Source organism: Anser cygnoides, chromosome 1 (assembly GCF_040182565.1).
Source record: "Anser cygnoides isolate HZ-2024a breed goose chromosome 1, Taihu_goose_T2T_genome, whole genome shotgun sequence".
NCBI classification, from domain to species: Eukaryota; Metazoa; Chordata; class Aves; order Anseriformes; family Anatidae; genus Anser; species Anser cygnoides.
In genome coordinates, this window is record NC_089873.1 from 9784769 (window position 1) to 9802394 (window position 17626).

Genomic DNA, 17626 nt, shown 5'->3' on the forward strand with positions numbered 1-17626 from the left:
TGTATAGAATGAACTTTGTAGTGGACTTCACCTATTAAATTTAGTAGGCTTCCTTAAAATTCAGAGCATAGAAATAGGTTGTATGCCTTTGGATTCCTGTACAAAATATTTTGAAATATCATTTAGGAATTCCTCTTTCTCTTGCTCTGATTAAAAATAAATAAATAAATAAATAAATATGACAGCAGGATAAATATCTTTTATATTTGTGGGATTTGGCCAACCTATTTTCAATGGTTTGTGGGGACAGGACAAGGGGAAATGGCCACAAAATGGATCACAGAAAGTTCCGCTTCACAGTAAGGGTGACGGAGCACTGGAACAGGCTGCCCAGGGAGGTTGTGGAGTCTCCTTCTCTGGAGATATTTAAGGCCTGTCTGGATGCCTACCTGGGCAACCTGCTCTAGGGAACCTGCTTTGGCAGGGGGGTTGGACCCAATGATCTCTTGAGGTCCCTTCCAGCCCCTACAGTTCTGTGATTCTGTGATCTTGAACTAGACACTTGACCAAACAAAATAAAAGCTGAATGAGGCAAATCCCACCAACAGTATAAGAGTATAAATTCTTACATAAAAATCCCTCTCAATAAATAAATAAATAAATAAATAAATAAATAAATAAATAAATAAAATAGGAGGTACAACAAACAGACTTTTTATGTATTACATTTTCATAAATATTCAAAAGTATTTGGGATGTACCAGGAAGAACAGGATGGAATCACAGATATGTAAGTGCTAGCTACCTCAAATTAGGTAGGCTTTCTGAAGACAGTGATGTTTAGCAGCTGAATACTTGTCTCTATTCTGTGAATTAAATCTTTAAAAGAAGCTATTCTTGTCAATTAAAGAGAATGGACTTTGGTGTAACAATATAATAATTTCCACATAGCTCCATTCACTGATACTTAGAGATGCTGTTCTCAGTAAAACATGAGTTTATTTCAGCATGTGAGGTTTAGCTAATCATTTTAAATTCACCTATGGAATATTATCTCAAAGTCTGTATCTGCTGTGAGTAATTGATTTGTCAGAAAAAAAAATAACTTGAAAGTTTGCTTTCATCTTTTTCATGCTTTCCATCTCCATTTTCCCTTTGCTTTTTTTATGTCTCCTTTCTCTTTCATTCTGTTTTTTATCATGTTGACGATTCTAGAAAGCCTTACGTATACTGTCAATCACATGCCATCCTGCCCAAGAACATATGCCCCTGAAAATCACATGGGATAGCTCATTTTTTTCCATCTTTTCAAAGGAAATTCAATTTAACAGTCATTTTGAATAGCATAAAACCCTGACTTCTGGCATCTTCCCTTTAAATGAAAGCACCAGATTCTCTTTCTGTCAAAACACTGGATCTCTCCATAGGAAAAATTCTACCCTTACCAGATTGGTGTGGTAATAAGCATGTAGTAAGCAGTACACCTTAATAAATGGAGCCCTCAAGAGACCGGATTGTCTGTGTTTCATCAGAAGAGAGCTATGATTATTTGAACCATATGTATCTTCCAAAACTCAAGGGTTTTAGAAATTGGTTCTTTCACTTGTTAACACTTAAGATATTAAACATAATGTAAAACATTTTATGCAAGCATAATGTAAAAATAACATTTCTTTCCATAGAAATGCTTTCTTCCATAGAAATGCCTTGGATGACGTGAATAATGTGCTTAAAGACTATTTCATGGATGCTGCTGTCATCTTTAGAATGAAGTAATTTTGTATTAAAAATACCTGATTTCTATTTCTGCTGGAAAGTATTTATAGGCAAACATATTTCTGAAGCTTTCTGTCATGAATTCTATATTTAGAAATATATATATATAATGATAATAATAATTATTGCGTACAACATTATCGCTTCTTATCACCAGTTCTCAAAGTGTTTTATTAAAGAAATAAGGACCATTAGGATTTGAAATCACTAGAGAATTTTAGGCAGTCACATTATACTGGTTTAATATTGCTCATAAGAGTAGATGTCTGTTCTACTTTGGACTGAGATCTGGGGCAATGTAATAACAACAATGGTATTAAGTCATTTTGCATAAGCAAGAAATATAAGAAATATGGTTTAACATTTTCTATCACAACCACGTTTTAAAAATGTATTGGTAGAGAACATTTTAGGATTGTATCTACATTTTCTGAGAAAAAAAAAAAAATCACACTGGAAAGCTAAACAATTCATTTAGATAATAAAGTCCCTGGTAATAGATATATGTCATTATAACTATAGAAAATGTATTTGAATGCTTCCCAAAATTTGCTATTTATCATCAAAATGAATAAAAAATAAATGATCCATCACTGTGCAAGCAATATCCAATTATGTGGAACTAAGTATGGAATCAGTATAGTAAACTTAATTTAAAATACCTGAAAACACATGCTGAGTGCCAGTTTGTTGAAAGCATGTTGTGAATGCATTAAAGCAATTATCCTTTGAACGCCATTTACATATTGGATTTATCACTTTTTGGGATAATGTCATGCCTGTTGTTTCTCAAGTCCAGATAAAATACAGGAGGAAAGCCATTATTAATACGCTGTTTCACAAATATTTTGTGAGTATTGGTGTGGTTACTTAGCTTAAAGTTAATGAATTTAACGGGGGAAATGGTGGTTGAGCTCTGGATTAGGCCTTATATCTGAAGCCATAGTAGCTCATGTAAATCTAAAGTAATATCCAGAATTTTTTAGGGTCACATATTTAACAGAAGGCAAATAACACTTCAACCGACAGTATCATTAACAGGTACTGTAAATGTTATCAGTTGATTTACAAAGAAGTTTTCTTTTAAGAAAATGTCAATTGGCCATAGCTTCTAGGTAGGTTTGATTACTTATGAAAAATATCCAGATTTTACTATATTACATTGAATTTCTTTTTAAGAATTACTAACAATAACTTAACTTTTTTTTTTTTTTATTAGAATGTGCTTCTGCTTAAAATTGCCGTAAATCTAGCTTGTATGAAGATTATATGTGTTTATTTTCAATTTGATATACAGTTCCATTGCAGAAGTTTCCAACAAGAACTAAAAACATGAAATACCATCTAAGAATAATTTTTGTTTTTTAGTAGTGTGTAGCATAGCAATACTATGTGCCTTGGTAGATTTATAATGGTCAAATTTCTGTTTAGTAACTAAAAACAGACCAGTTACAGTGGTACTAACTGAACATAATATTTTGCCACTAAGTATAAGAAAAACTAAGTATTTGCTAGATGTGACAGAAGAAAATATAATAACATGAAATGGAAATATCAAGAATCAGGACATGAGCTAATATGAATAGCTGTGTTAAAGGATTTCAAATTCCACTGAAATTTTTCTGCCATAAACTAAGTAGAAGAAACAAAAATATACCCTATGATTTATTAAATGTTCTAGTTATAGATTTTTCCAACAGCCTTAAAGAGAAAAGAGAGACTATACTGTGTACAAATTGAAAATCTCCTCAACTGTCCATACCATAACTTTCAATTTCAGAATCTTTTGCCTCTGTAATTTAAACAAAGTCACAGACAAAGGTCTTCTAAGGAGGGTGCTTACTTTTCACTATAATTAAACTTCATCATTAGATCCACACGTTCTTAGGAAGTGTCTAGAAAAGCACCAATGAAACAACATTTTTCGGGGACTTTGCTGCACCAGCTCACATTGTGAAGCCAATTACATTCTCCAAATATAGCTACATAGCCAAACTCACCTGCTGTTAGGAGCAGAGGCTGAGTCCTGTGAGAGTATTTATGAACTAATGGGTTTTTGCTTGTCATTACTAGACTTTGTTTTCTGTCTCCTACCCTGCCAAGTTTCTGAGGCATCTGCCTGCCAGCCACAGAGATAAAACCTTGAGCAGTGAAAGTTCATACTTCAGTCTGGCTCACAGACTTTTAAGTTTACCTCCTACTGATTCTAGTTCCCTAAATGGCACTAAAGTATCTCAAGATACAGGTATTAATAGTATAATGGCAACTTTCACCATTACTACTATATTTTTGAATTAGCTTGTTATTTGCATTTAATTCTGCCTTTAAAATTTTATTCAGATTTTTTTTGCTCAGATTTTACTCACAAACCTCATGTAGCCACATTAACTTCAGCTGTTTCTGGACGTTTTACACTGCTTGCTTATCTGTTGCTTGACTGGTTCAGTCGCTTACTTGTTCACCTGAGGTAGTGCCTCTGTCCTGACTGTGTAATTAGTTTTGCAGCAACTTAGATGACTGATGACTGTGAGAGCAGGAAAGTAAAATTGCTAATGCATTAGCTCATATTCAGCAGCATAATTTTGGGGTGAGTTTTCATGTCTACTATTTTTTTCCCAGGGAAGAAAATTTCTGTCTCCTGTTACCAATTTTAGTGGAATATTGCCATTCAGAGGTCTTAACCTTGTCAGAAAGATCCAGCCACTTGTAAGATCATATTTTTGTCCTTGTGATGGATGAATCTTTAGAGTACCATTGAATATTAACCTGCCTTAAAGTACTGGTGGTTTGAAACTGAAGGATACTTTAACCTATAGTTCATAAGCTGTGTTACAGATGTTTCAGGCTGTCTCCATATGTCTCCTATTTGTTTTTCTTCCTTTTTCTTTCTGTCCCTGTTAGGCACAAGCAGATTTTGGTTTTCACTTGTCCTATAATAGCAACTAGTTGAATTAAATACCATTATATAAGGCTCATCAAGCTCTTACAAAATCTTTTCCATTATAATATTTATACTCCAAGACTATGCTGATAATTGGAAACATGAAATGTCCTCCAGGTGTTCACAGTACCTCTATTTTATATCTGTGGCCTTTTACATTATTGATGGGGACAGAAGGCAAACCCAATTGTTACCTCTTCCTGTAAAGCAGCACTGAGATGTGCACCTTACCTCTTCAACATGTTCAAAGTGCTAGACTCATGTGTCAGTGCCCTGCATCTGGAAAACATCTTTGCCAGAAGAATGTTCTGCAGAATTAAGTAGTGTGGGAGGTGAGAGTACATCGCTGTATAATTTGAAAGGGGAACCAAAGACTTTTATGAGGGCAAAAAAGGGCAAATAGACTTGTGCTGTTGTGGTGATGTAATGCTATGGAAAACAGAGCAGAGTAACAGAAACTTTTTCACTCCTTAGGAAAATAGAAGGTAATGCTGAAATGATATTTATTTGCATCCAAGGTCTAAAGCTATACATTCCTCACTATGTTTTTTAATTTCTGAGAAACTGGACAACTCACTATACTCTGGCTACTGTGAAGAAGTAACAATTTTTCTGCATTTAATGTCCTAAGCATATTTTAGAAGTTAGAAAGCATTAGGGTTGGAACTACATGATCCTTAAGGTCCCTTCCAACCCAATCCATTCTATGATTCTATGATTAAAATATACAAAAACAAAACAAACAAACAAAAAACCTACAGATATTATGAATATAGCTAGCATTTCTTGACAAATAACTAATAGAATCCTTCTTGTCAAAGGGATAAAGTATGAATAAGTTAACTGAATTATATTTGTTATAAGAAAAAGTACAGTAAATAAAATCTGTCTCAATATTTGCCAACAAGCACTGGCAAAACACAACAAACCTGAAGGTTTATTCTCAGCATTTAAAGCAGGAAGAAACTAAATTTGTTCTACATGGATGTTGTAGTATTTTTATGAGACATAATCTAGCAGCCCGGATTTGCTTTAAGGCCTTCACTTTAAGTATAGTGAATATGAATATGTAAATATTGAAGCAGTACGTAAAAAAGATCATTCATATTGTAATGGTGTGTTTTTATTTATTGTGTAGAGCTTTTAAGTTAAAATAGTAAAACACTACACTATCAATAATATCATTTTCTCAAATTTGGGGATCGTTACACTGAGGCAACTTGTTCATCAACTGTTAGGAAAAGGAATGGTCTTTTCTCTTTTCTCTTTTGTCCTTTGTTTTGAGCAGTAACAATGCACTCTCCCTCAAAAATTATTCTTTTTTTTTATTTATCTTGCTTTTTATTTTTTCACAGAAAACCTTTATAGAGAGGTGTTTTGTTTTGTTTTGTTTTCACAGAAATCTGTAGAAACACAGCAAACAAAAGGGTTTTACTCATCTGAAATCTTTACCCATTCCCATGTGAGAAAAGCTGAGAGTTTCTTGTCCATGTGCTAGAACAGTTACTGTACTTTATTCACTAACTCTTTAATATAAAATGCACAGACTATCTTGAGCACTAGGGCCAGCACATCTTTCCCAGAAAAGCAATTTAACTACTAAATTAGTGTCATGCTCTTGCTTGTTCACTCTGCCTGAACCTGAAAATTTTGTTGCACTGCTTCAACAGGAAATGGAGAAAGCATCCATCCCTCCCTACCAATCTAGCAGTTAATAGCTTGTGATTAGTCCTCTTTATGGAAAGAGGAAGATCTGTGTTTTGATGCATTTAGACAAGGAAATTGAACTCATGTCTGCTATTTCTCAGGTGACCAATTAAGACAATAGAATATTTTTTAAAATATTAGGCATTGCTATATTTTCTCTGTCCAGAATTTCAAAGAAAATCACAGTTGCACCTGATCTTGTGTTTTAGATGTGTTCAGTATAATTGCAGATATTAAATCCTAGGATTAATTAGAAGAACAACCTCTTTTTGGCTTGTGTTCAAGTTTAAGTATGAGCTAGGAACTGCGTTGTTCAATTTAAGGATGTGGGTATAGCCAGAAGCACAACTCTTGACACCTTGAGGAGTCTATAGTCACAAGGCAACCCTTGCAAGCATAAGCTTGGTAATTTACATGAAGCCATATATGAGCAAGATTCAGTTGCTTAGAAGTGACAGGCATCTAGTGCCATTTTAGACTCCCTGGGATATCCCTCCCGTTTTCTTGGTATTCAGAAGGTGCTGTAACCTATTTTCCTACACTGTCCTAATATCTCAGTTGTCCTACAATGCCCACAAAACCTAGTACCTTTCAAAGGAGCTGCATAATACTAATAAATTTGTATTTTTATAACCAAATTTTTCCCCAGATCTCCCTGCTTGGTGTTTTGCAGCCCTTCCAGATGTCACATTTACTTCTGTGCTGATCTCTAAACTTACAGCAAAAATATGCCTGTATAGATTTGGTGGAGGCAGTCCTAAAAATATTTCTTTTTACAAGCTTGATCTTGAGAGGTGTTTAATATAGTCAATGTTTATTTAAGACAATTAAAGTTATAGGTGTACTTGGCAGAACTGTCTCTTACATGAGTAAGTTAACAGTTTAAATGATCAGGTAGAGGAATTCATTGTGCTTAGTATTCTCACTGAAAACAAGCGAGTGATTTCTCTGATTTATGTAAAGAAATATTGTCTTATCTATGAAAAATTTGCATTCAGGACAAGATGAAATTAAATCAGGGGAAATTACCAGAGTATCCTCTCATGGCTTGTATATAATTAGAACTTTAAAATGCAATTCATTTTCCACAAGACTGATGTGAAAATAAAATAAATTGGATGTTTGATATTCTTACTAATAAAAAGTCATTTTATTTAGGACCAAAAAAAATATTTCCAGTTCTTCTTGTATTCCATTTATAATTTCATCACAAAAAAAAAAAGGCAATTTTCTTTTGAAAGAGAAATCTGCTGGATTTGCTCGGCAAGAGAAGCTTGCATTGAAAATACCATTTCCACATTGCTATTCAGTCTTGCACTAGGTGTATCACTGCCAAAAATGGTCAGTGCATTAAGCTTCGACAAACAAGGCTCTTGTTCTATTCATCAAGATACTCCTTTCTGTGACTTACTTTTTCTATTTGTTAAATCAATCCAAAAACACACGTGCAAAGTGTTTTAACCTCTCCTGTTGAAAAATGTAATGGAAAGCCTAGATATTAAAACAGTTCTCCACAACTATTTAGTAGATTATTTTTGAAGATGGCTCAGGAAAGAAATCACTTGTGAGGTTGAATGACTCCTTTGATAAAAAAATATTTTCATCTAAGGAAACAGCTTTCAGAAAGTAGTTGCTTTAAGCCTCTGTTGGCATGAATCGAATCTAGTAAACAAATATAGCAATATATTTATCTAATTACTAAACTCCTTCAATGCCACAAACACAATATAAATACTAATTTAAAATAAAATTAAGTTGTGTTTGTTGTATTGAATTCATAGAATCATAGAATGGTTTGTGTTGGAAGGGTCCTTAACTATCATCTAATTCCAATCTCCCTGCCATAGACCTCCCACCTGCCACACCTCCCACTAGATCAGGTTGCTCAAAGCCCAATCCAAGCTGGCCTTGGAAAATGTCCTTAATGAATGCTAAATCTCTTATTAGAATGCCAAATTTCATGTTAAATTAATATAGCTATTAAATGCTAAATTTATTTCAAGTAAAAATATTTATTTTTTCTCTTTTCTATAATTTAAGATGTAAGTAAGGTATCTTTTGAGGAAAATTAGGAGTCTTTCCTTGAGACTAAACCAGAGATTTAATCTGACATTTCATACCAGTTCCCCTGTGTATTGGTTTGACAGAAAAATCCTTTTTTTCTGTTCAACTGGAATATTTCTTACATATGTTATTGTGGATAACTTTTGAATGGTGAGTAACAAATTGCAAAACAAAAAGAGGGAGAGAATGAGAAATTCTAAGACAAGAATCTGAGTAAACCCTACTGGGATTCTATTTTGTTTTTATTCACACAAGAATGGAAATAAGAATTGTTGTCCAGAGAAGGGCAACAAAGCCGGTGAGGGGTCTGGAGAAAAGTCTTACAAGGAGTGGCTGAGGGAGATGGGATTGTTCAGCCTGGAGAAGAGGAGGCTCAGGGTGACCTTATCACACTCTACAGGTACCTTAAAGAAGGCTGTAGCAAGGTGGGGATTGGTCTATTCTCCCACGTGCCTGGTGATAGGACGAGGGGGAATGGGGGCTAAAGTTGCACCAGGGAAGGTTTAGGTTGGATATTAGGAAGAACTTCTTTACGGAAAGGGTTGTTAGGCATTGGAATAGGCTGCCCAGGGAAGCGGATGAGTCACCATCCCTGGAGGTCTTTAAAAGATGTTTAGATGTAGAGCTTAGTGATATGATATGGTGATATGGTTTAGTGTAGGACTTGTTAGTGTTAGGTCAGAGGTTGGACTAGATGATCTTGGAGGTCTCTTCCAATCTAGATGATTCTGTGATTCTGTGATTCTGTGAAAATTAGTCATGATAAATCTTTTTGAAGTAAGAGAAATTTGAATTCAAACACAGAACTTAGATCTCATTTGTTTGGAACACCCTTTCCTCGGAGAACTCGGGACACATTTTTAATAGTGAAGTGAATTTTGGTAGTTTTGTATTTGGATCCATTATGAAGCTGCCATTCTTAGCTTAAAGATGCAAATCAGTTTCTGAAAACCACAGAATATATGTTTGGCATATATGGTATTCCATATATGGATGCCAGAGTGTTACACCAATGCAAGAACATTCTTTGACACGTGAACTTTCTCTTTCTTTCTCTTCAAGGACTTTCCCTCACACAGGGGGCCAGTCCTCTCACAGAAGACCAGATGAGGGTCCATTTTTAACTTTTTTTTCCCCCCTACCCCTGGGACAATCCCACTTCTTCCATCATCAGCTGCTGGGACACATCTAAACAACTGGGAAAGTTATGTTTAAAGACAGCTGTGAGGATAAAACTAAAAGGAACTTAGTGACTTTTACCAAGAGTGACTTTTGTTTCTTCAAAATGAAACAATTCACCATGATATAGATATAGGAATATAGTGCTTTCCCTCAGTCCCAGCTCTGCTGTTTCTAAAACAGTCCTAGGGCACGGTCTGTAATGAATTCTTTTGAGACTCCCCAACAACAAAATGATTCTTAGCCTCTCCAACATGCTGCGAGCCAAACTGTGCTCTGCACCATCTGCTTGAGAGTGCAGAAATACCCCCAATGCTTGCCTCTTTCTTCCTTCCTGAGGCCTGATTCCAAGTTTCTGCAACATTACACAGGACGAATTTTACTTTCTCTGTAGAAGTGACTTCAGTCTGGATCATACACAACTAAGCCCCAGATCCCCTTAACTGGTCAACATATTTCTTGACAAAATCAGTAATCACTTGGAAAATTATGAATATGTATCTTACAGAGTTTATACTGTTATTGAATTTAGTGCCAACACTTTCCATGAAGTAAGTGGACACAGTGCTGGGTTTAAAACAAGCAACAGCATCTTCTCCATCCTCTACCATACCCCATTCCCCACCCTCACCCTTACCATCTCCCCACCCCGCAAAAAAAACAAACAAACAAAAAAAAAACCAACACCACAGAAACAGAACAACATTGTGCATACAATAAAAACCTGCAGTTTTACATGTCTAGGGAAGGGCAAGGAGACAATTTCCAGTAATTTTTCAATTTCCACCAGTTCATTCCTATTTCCACATTTCAGTTAATGTCCTCAGCAGTGTTTTCTTTTTTTTTTTTTTCCTTTTTATAAAATATTTGAGAGAAAACTTGTTCCCCCAATTCCCACCTCATGATATATCGTGCACAAAGATTATGATATAAAGATTCGCATACAAGTCTTCTGGAAAGCTGGCTCATTTTGAAAATTGTTCCCAGGTGTTTTGTGTCTCTTTCTTACTCAAAGATTATATGATTAGCATTTTAATGTCCCACAGCTTCTGGTCTAGTTCCCTAGGAGGATATGAAAATGAAGCCATGAATCTAAGCTGTATGGTATTTATCATGTGTACTCTGTATTTCAGAGCTCTGGGATTTAAACAGGACGTCAGTCTTTCATAGCCCATTTGGATATCTTGGCCTTCATATAATGCTGCTGGATGAGTATCAAGAGCGACTGTTTGTGGGAGGAAGAGACCTCTTGTATTCCCTCAGTTTGGACCGAGTCAGTGACAACTATCGAGAGGTGGAGTAAACAGATATATATATTTATCACTTGGTTTGATAATGTATAGCACAAAACATCAGAGTTTGCATGAGTGGAAATGAGATAATGGAGTTCTTGTAGATATTAACATTTTGTGTATGATCTTTAATGCCATGTTTACCTGTAAAAAAAATACACTAACTATCATTTCTTTTCCAATGAAAATGACTCTTAATGACCCCTCTAGGTGAAGAGATCTGGGGTTCACATAGTTATTTTTCAGTCTCACTTTTTTCAGCATGTTTACTAAAATTTAGAGCATTGCACAGTACATTGTATATACCTAATTTCTGTATCTCTGCTATATAATTAAGGCTTAATCACTCCCTGTTATTAGTATGGAATTTTTCTACAGCACCAGGAAAACAAACAAACAAACAAACAAAAAACATAAGTTATAAGAGAACACATAAACTATGCAAAAGCAACATAAATCCTGCAATAATTTCTACCCCTCCTTAGAAAATGCATCACTTGCTCAAAACCAGTGCTTGTAAGTACTGACTGAAAGTATCATTTGAAGTCTACTTTGTGGTCTGTGGGAGGAGAAAGGGGAATTAAGTCACAATGTTTCAGATTCTTTTGTTTCTGTCCCTTCTTGTAAGTGAACAGCATGTTCTCACACCAACATCCGGTCCACTTCCTTATTTCTAAGGGTAATTAGCATGTTCTGTTATTGTGAATAGATATGTTTTATCCTTTTTATAAACAGTTTGGGAAAGGCAATCTTAGATACAGGGAAACAGAGATACTCAGGGAGGCCATTTGGGTATTTATCTACATTAAAATATATATATATATGTAATAATTTTTTAACTCCTCAGAGGTCACTATTATATACTGAGCTTTGCTCCTCCACAGTCAGATATGAGTTAACTCCTTTTCCATTTGACAAAACTTATTAATATTCTGTGACAAAATATTAGAGCTCAGGGATATAAAGACATTTATGAAGCAGTTGTTTCTATAAAATAAGCTTTTCTTCCCCTCTCTTATTCCCTATTCAGCAGTAAATCTGTATGAAGAAAGATGACAGGATAGAACATTTTATGCTTCTGTCCAATCACCATCGTTCCATCTAGACACACTCTGGTAGTTTGTTATTCTCTTTTTTGTTGTTTTAAAATGGAAGATCAGCCATTTACATCTGTACGCTGTCTTGAGACCTACGTTCAGAGTATGACAAATTAATGGAAGCGCTTCTTGCCTACATGCCTGCTTTTATGATGTGCAAAATATGAGACACTGGAATAAATGGAGCTTCACCTAACATGTTTTGAAACGTGACCTCACTGGGACTTATCTCCCTCGAATACAAACGTCACAATCCTTTTCTCTTTTCCCAGTGTTCACTCAGTGCAGATCTCATTCAGTGATAGCTAAGGAAAACTAGATTGTCCCACAGCACTGTCAGCAAAAGTGTGGAATGAGACATTTCTGTTATATGATCGCTTAATTACTGAGATATGCTGGGGAAAGTTCTTGGAAACAAGAGACCAGTTAATTCATTATTATCAAAGTTATGTATTAAGCTGCCTTTAAGTGTGTGTTGATTAGCCTTTGACCTTTTCTTTCAGACTAAAGACTTTAGTTTAATTTATCTAAGATACCAGTTATAATCTAGTGAAAGTATAAGAAGAAGGAGACAAGTTTCTGGGTTTTATTTTCTCTCTGGTAACCAGGATGAATCACTAGCTGCAGAAAAGCAGAAGAGATCTTTCAGAAATTTGGTAGCTTTGGGGTAGATCTCATTGATCTTTTTTTTTTTTCTTCTTTTTTTTTGTTCTAGCAAATAGCTTGTGTGTTTTAATCCATTGCCATCCCATCTTCCACAATTTGGAAGATGAGTATGCTCTCTAAAAACAAAAATAAAACCCACTCCCAGCCAGATATGTATCCCTTCTGCCATAAAATGACCCTGTAATTCCTCAGGTAGTCAGTTCTAGCAAGAATGTCAGGAGTCCCCCAAAGAAAAACAACAAAATGCTGAGTGGACATAAAATGCTTATGATTTGAGACCTATTGGCTGTCAAAGTAATCCAGCATTTCTAATGAATTCAACGTGTGATGTATATGAGGTATGTATCCCATAAATCCTCATTTGATAAACCACACTGTTCCTTAAAGTTCAATTCTTTACATCTGTCAAACATGAAGCAGCACTTTCAAAGACAGATCATAGGCACACATTATTCTGAGCACCTATAATATACAGTAAAGAAAAAATACATAAAAAATGGAAAATATCTCTCAGGGAAGGAAACTGTTCCTGTCATTCTTTTATCAGCTGGAGATTTGGGGAGAGCTCACAAACATGGTGTAGACCTTCTTTGTCATATTGGACAAACACAGAGTATCTCTTCTCCACTGGTCATATTCTATTTCCTTGGCCTACTTTGTATTTTTATTCTTTGTATCTTCCCTTGCATATGGTACACAGAGATTTTCTCTCTTAGTGTTTAGTACATCCTACCATAAGTTTTTGAAACAAAGCTAATAATTTGTTTTGGTTTCTAACATTAATGCCCTAACAATATCAGTGGCAAGAATGATAGAGGCCAAAATTAAATGTGGATATAAGTATTTACAGAGAATTAAAGCAATAAAACTACTTGAAACCATGTGTAAAGCCAAATCTTCAGAGGTACACTTCATATGACCTTTGCTTTCCCTAGAGATTTCATTTCCTTTCATACCACCTTTGGAATCAAACTTTGCACATATTTGGGATTTGATCCAAAGTCTTTAAGGCTTGTAATGAGCTAACACACTGATAGAGAATTTTATTTGATATCTGTTGCCAAGTTTATTTTTTAAAAAAATTACAGTTAATTTTAATTGTTGCCAGAGCACATCTTTGTTGACAGAAAACTCGAACCAATGCCGGTAGTTCAGTGATCTGACAGCTTACAGAGGAGGACAACCACTGGTTTGAGAGCAACCAAGGAGGACAACCTCTTTTCCTCTCCTGTAGAAGTGAAATTAAATTGTACTTCCTATTTGTCCAAAAACTCTTTTCAGATATTCATTCTGTGCAGTTTCTGCTTCAAAGTGCTTAGGAAGGGCTTGCTATGAAGAAAAGCCTTCATAAGTAGAGGCTTGTGCAGGCAGGTTTCAATGTGCTGTTTCTGGTCCATTGTGAGATAACTCCAGGTTAGGATTTATGTTGGTGTTGTAATACATAATAAAGCCCTGACAACATATCCTGTGTTTCTTACCTCTGGTGAAGCTAGCTGTATTTCTGCTCTAGAGCTAGCTGAACACAAGCCCGCTTGCTTGCATTTTCTTTGAATATCATATAGAAACATATGCAAATTGAAGTAAGAAGCACATAAGTTTGATTATCCACTGGAATTACTTTGCAAGAGGTAAGATGGGTATGTATTTGTTGATACATACACATAGTATCTCCCAGACATAACAGGCTATTTTTGCAGAATTTGCATTTCAGTTAAACAAAAGTTATGTGTTAGTTAAGCAGTATGTATTGACTCAGAACAAGAACTGGAGTTGCTTAATTGCTCTGTCATATACCACAGTTCAGACTAGCTCACACAGTAGTACGTTTTGGCCTGAAGTACTATGAAGCTAATATAATTTCTTGAAATTATTTTTCATTAAACATGACATCCTGTTTTTTCTGAGACTAGTGACTGAGTATTGAAGCTGTTTGGAGATTCTAATTAGGATTCCAGATGCAATTAAAGTTTTTTTCCCTATCTGAACTTGCTCAGTAACTATCATTTCTATTGCACTATACTCCCTATATTTTTTTTTTCCTACAAAGAGCATATTTAAGTATAGCTTTTTCCTATCTTTTTAACAAAGGATTCTTTTCAACAAAGAATTATATCAGTCAGGTATCAAGGATAATAATATTGTGGCGCAAGATGAGAAAACATCACTAAACATGAAATTTAAAAACTTACTTCACAGTAATCTGCAGTAGTGACAACTCTTAAATAATTATGTCCAAAAAAAAAAAAGGTCAAGCTTGTAGCACCATGAAATGTATGTTACTGTGATGTTATTCCAGTCTAGATGCAGAGAAAAATTTCTCAACAGTATGTATTGACAGCTTGCCAAAAGATTTTAATCCTGTCAAAGAACCAATTCAAAGTTGAAACTGGTAGTTTTCATAACCCTAAAGCATAAACATAAGGAAAAATTACATGTGGCAGGTTAAAGGCTACCACTACAGTTGATTAATATCTGGATATCCATGCAGTCCAGAAAAATCTTATTTAATCTGGTTAAGGGAAAATGTACTAATTGCACAAATATACTTAAGTACAGCAAGTACACCTTGATAAAGTATTATTACCTTAGGCCATTTACTACCCATTTCTTTTCAAATGATCATAGAGAGACCAAACAGCTTTTATCAGTTGTGTAAACCAAGCTAAAAAATTCTTGTGAAGATTTCATGATTAAAAGGAATGATAATAATAATAATACCAACAACAAAAACAACTTTTTTAGTGTTTTTCAACACTATTTTTTTTTTTTTACATTTTTTACATTTACACATTTTTGAGCACTATGATCAGACTTAGTATGCACATAAAATTGAATTTTGAAGAATGCTATGAATCTGATGTGTGGAGTCTCTCTAGGTCTAAGTATAAAAGAATCTTGAAGAGATCAAAATCTTAATGCTTGTTTAGATTAAGACTCATAAGCTTTGTAAGAAATTACTTCAGGCAACTAACATGAGTTTGCCTTAGGTGTAGGTAACTGGCTATGAAAATACAAGATAGATTCCCACAATTTTGCATAACTGATGGAAAAGGTACATAGGTGACTGCCTTTCTCCTTCTGACAGACACTTTTGCTATGACTAGCTATGATAAGTATCCTAATAGGTAATACACATATGTCTGAGACAACAACAAAAACAGGGTTTCACTTGGAGGATTTGTACAGGAGTCAGTTTTAAAAAGCAGATCCACAGCAGCAGTGGTAGATACAGTACAGCTACTGTTGCTCATTAACCTTTTGATAAGAACAATCCACCCAGGAGGGAAATCCCTCCAACTCTGCAAGACGGTTGTGCACGCATCCTCCACTTCTCATCACAGTATGCTAAGGACCAAGTCCTTCCTGCTTATTCTGCATCTGCTTTTAAGCCTTCCAGATAAAGGGGTAACATTGAACTCCTTTTTTTTTTTTTTTTTTTTTTTTTAATCTCTCTCTTAATCCTGTTTATGTATTTTAATCACTATTTCTTAAGTGGAGAATGTGTACATGAAATATTTTGAATAGCACTTGGACTAAGTACAAAAACAATCACCTACACACATTATATTTGGTAATAGGTTACAGAGTCAACTGTTCATTCATGATGTGGTTTCTCAGTTTCTGCATTCCTAACACCCCCACGCATCATTTTTGGGCTAAAAAAAAAAAAAAAAAAAAAATTTTAGCCTACCAGTAAGAGCAGAGCACGTCCCTGTGGTTGAAGCTGTGGCTTTAAAATTTTAGACTCAGGAGATCCTAGAGCTCACATCTTCTAACTTCTAGGCCTTTGGGTTAAGAACAGGCTGTTCCCTACTCCCTCCTCTGCCAATGAGCAAAAGAAATAGTAAATGATCTTGACTTCTGAGTTTTATGCTGAATAAACCAGGAATGATGACTGGATTAGTGCCTTCACAGGACTTCAACAGAGTTCATGTACCTCCACAGAGTACCTAAGAGCAATACAAATCCTAAGCATGAGTTACTTCTGATCATATATAGGTGACTATGAGACTATCTGACCCAAAACAAAAGTTCTGATTAATTTTAGATTCCTTGCAAGATTTAAATGGTGTCTGAACGTAAGTGGTTTTATTCAGGCCATGAGACCTAAGCACATGCAAGCTGTTGAAGTTCACAAGAATAACATTTGATCTTTTGTTATAAAATGGTCTCATCCCTGTCCTTATTTATAAATAAAGACCTCTAGATCTGGTGATAAGGGGATTGAGAACAGCCCTGTGGAGGACTTGAGGTGTTGGATAACAAAAAACTGAATATGAGCTGGCAATGTGTGCTTGCTGTCCAGAAAGCTGACTGTATCCTGGGCTGCGTCAAAAGCAGTGTGACCAGCAGGTTGAAGGAGGTGATTCTCCCCTTCTGCTCTGGTCCTGTGAGACCCCACCTGGAGCACTGAATTCAGCTCTGGAACCCCAGCACAAGAAGGACATGAACGTATTGGAACGAGATCACAGGAGGGCAACGAGGATGATCGGAGGGCTGGAGCACCTCTCCTTTGAAGAAAGGATGAAAAAGTTGGGGTTGTTCAACCTGGAGAAGAGAAGGCTCCAGGGAGTCTTTATAGTAGCCTTCCAGTACCTAAGGTAGGCTACAGAAAAGCTGGAGAAGGACTCTTTGTCAGGGAGTGTAGCGATAGGACAAGAGGAATTGTTTTAAACTGAAAGAAAGTAAATTTAGAGTAGATATAAGGAAGACATTCTTCACTATTGAACACATTGGCCAAGAACAGTTAAAATTGTTGCCTCATCCCTGGAAGTGTTCAAGGCCAGGTTGGATGGGGCTTTGTGTAACCTGGTCTGGTGGGAGGTGTCCCTGCCCACAGCAGGGGGGTTGGAACTGGATGGTATTGAAGGTCCCTTCCAACCCAACCCATTCTATGAGTCTATGACTTCAAGCTTTTTTTAGTACGACTCCAGGATTTATAACTTATTCTAAATACTTGGATT

At 35.5% G+C, this 17626-nt stretch overlaps 1 protein-coding gene across 4 annotated transcripts in view; it reads left to right on the forward strand.

The window, feature by feature from the left end:
* Positions 1–17626, forward strand: part of SEMA3E (semaphorin 3E) — a 150856-nt gene that overhangs the window by 69247 nt on the left and 63983 nt on the right. For all 4 annotated transcript variants that reach the window (XM_013180479.3, XM_013180480.3, XM_048062719.2 and 1 more), the window contains exon 2: positions 10741–10901. In XM_013180479.3, coding sequence (XP_013035933.1) covers positions 10741–10901 — 161 coding nt within the window. The remainder of the gene's footprint in view (positions 1–10740; positions 10902–17626) is intronic.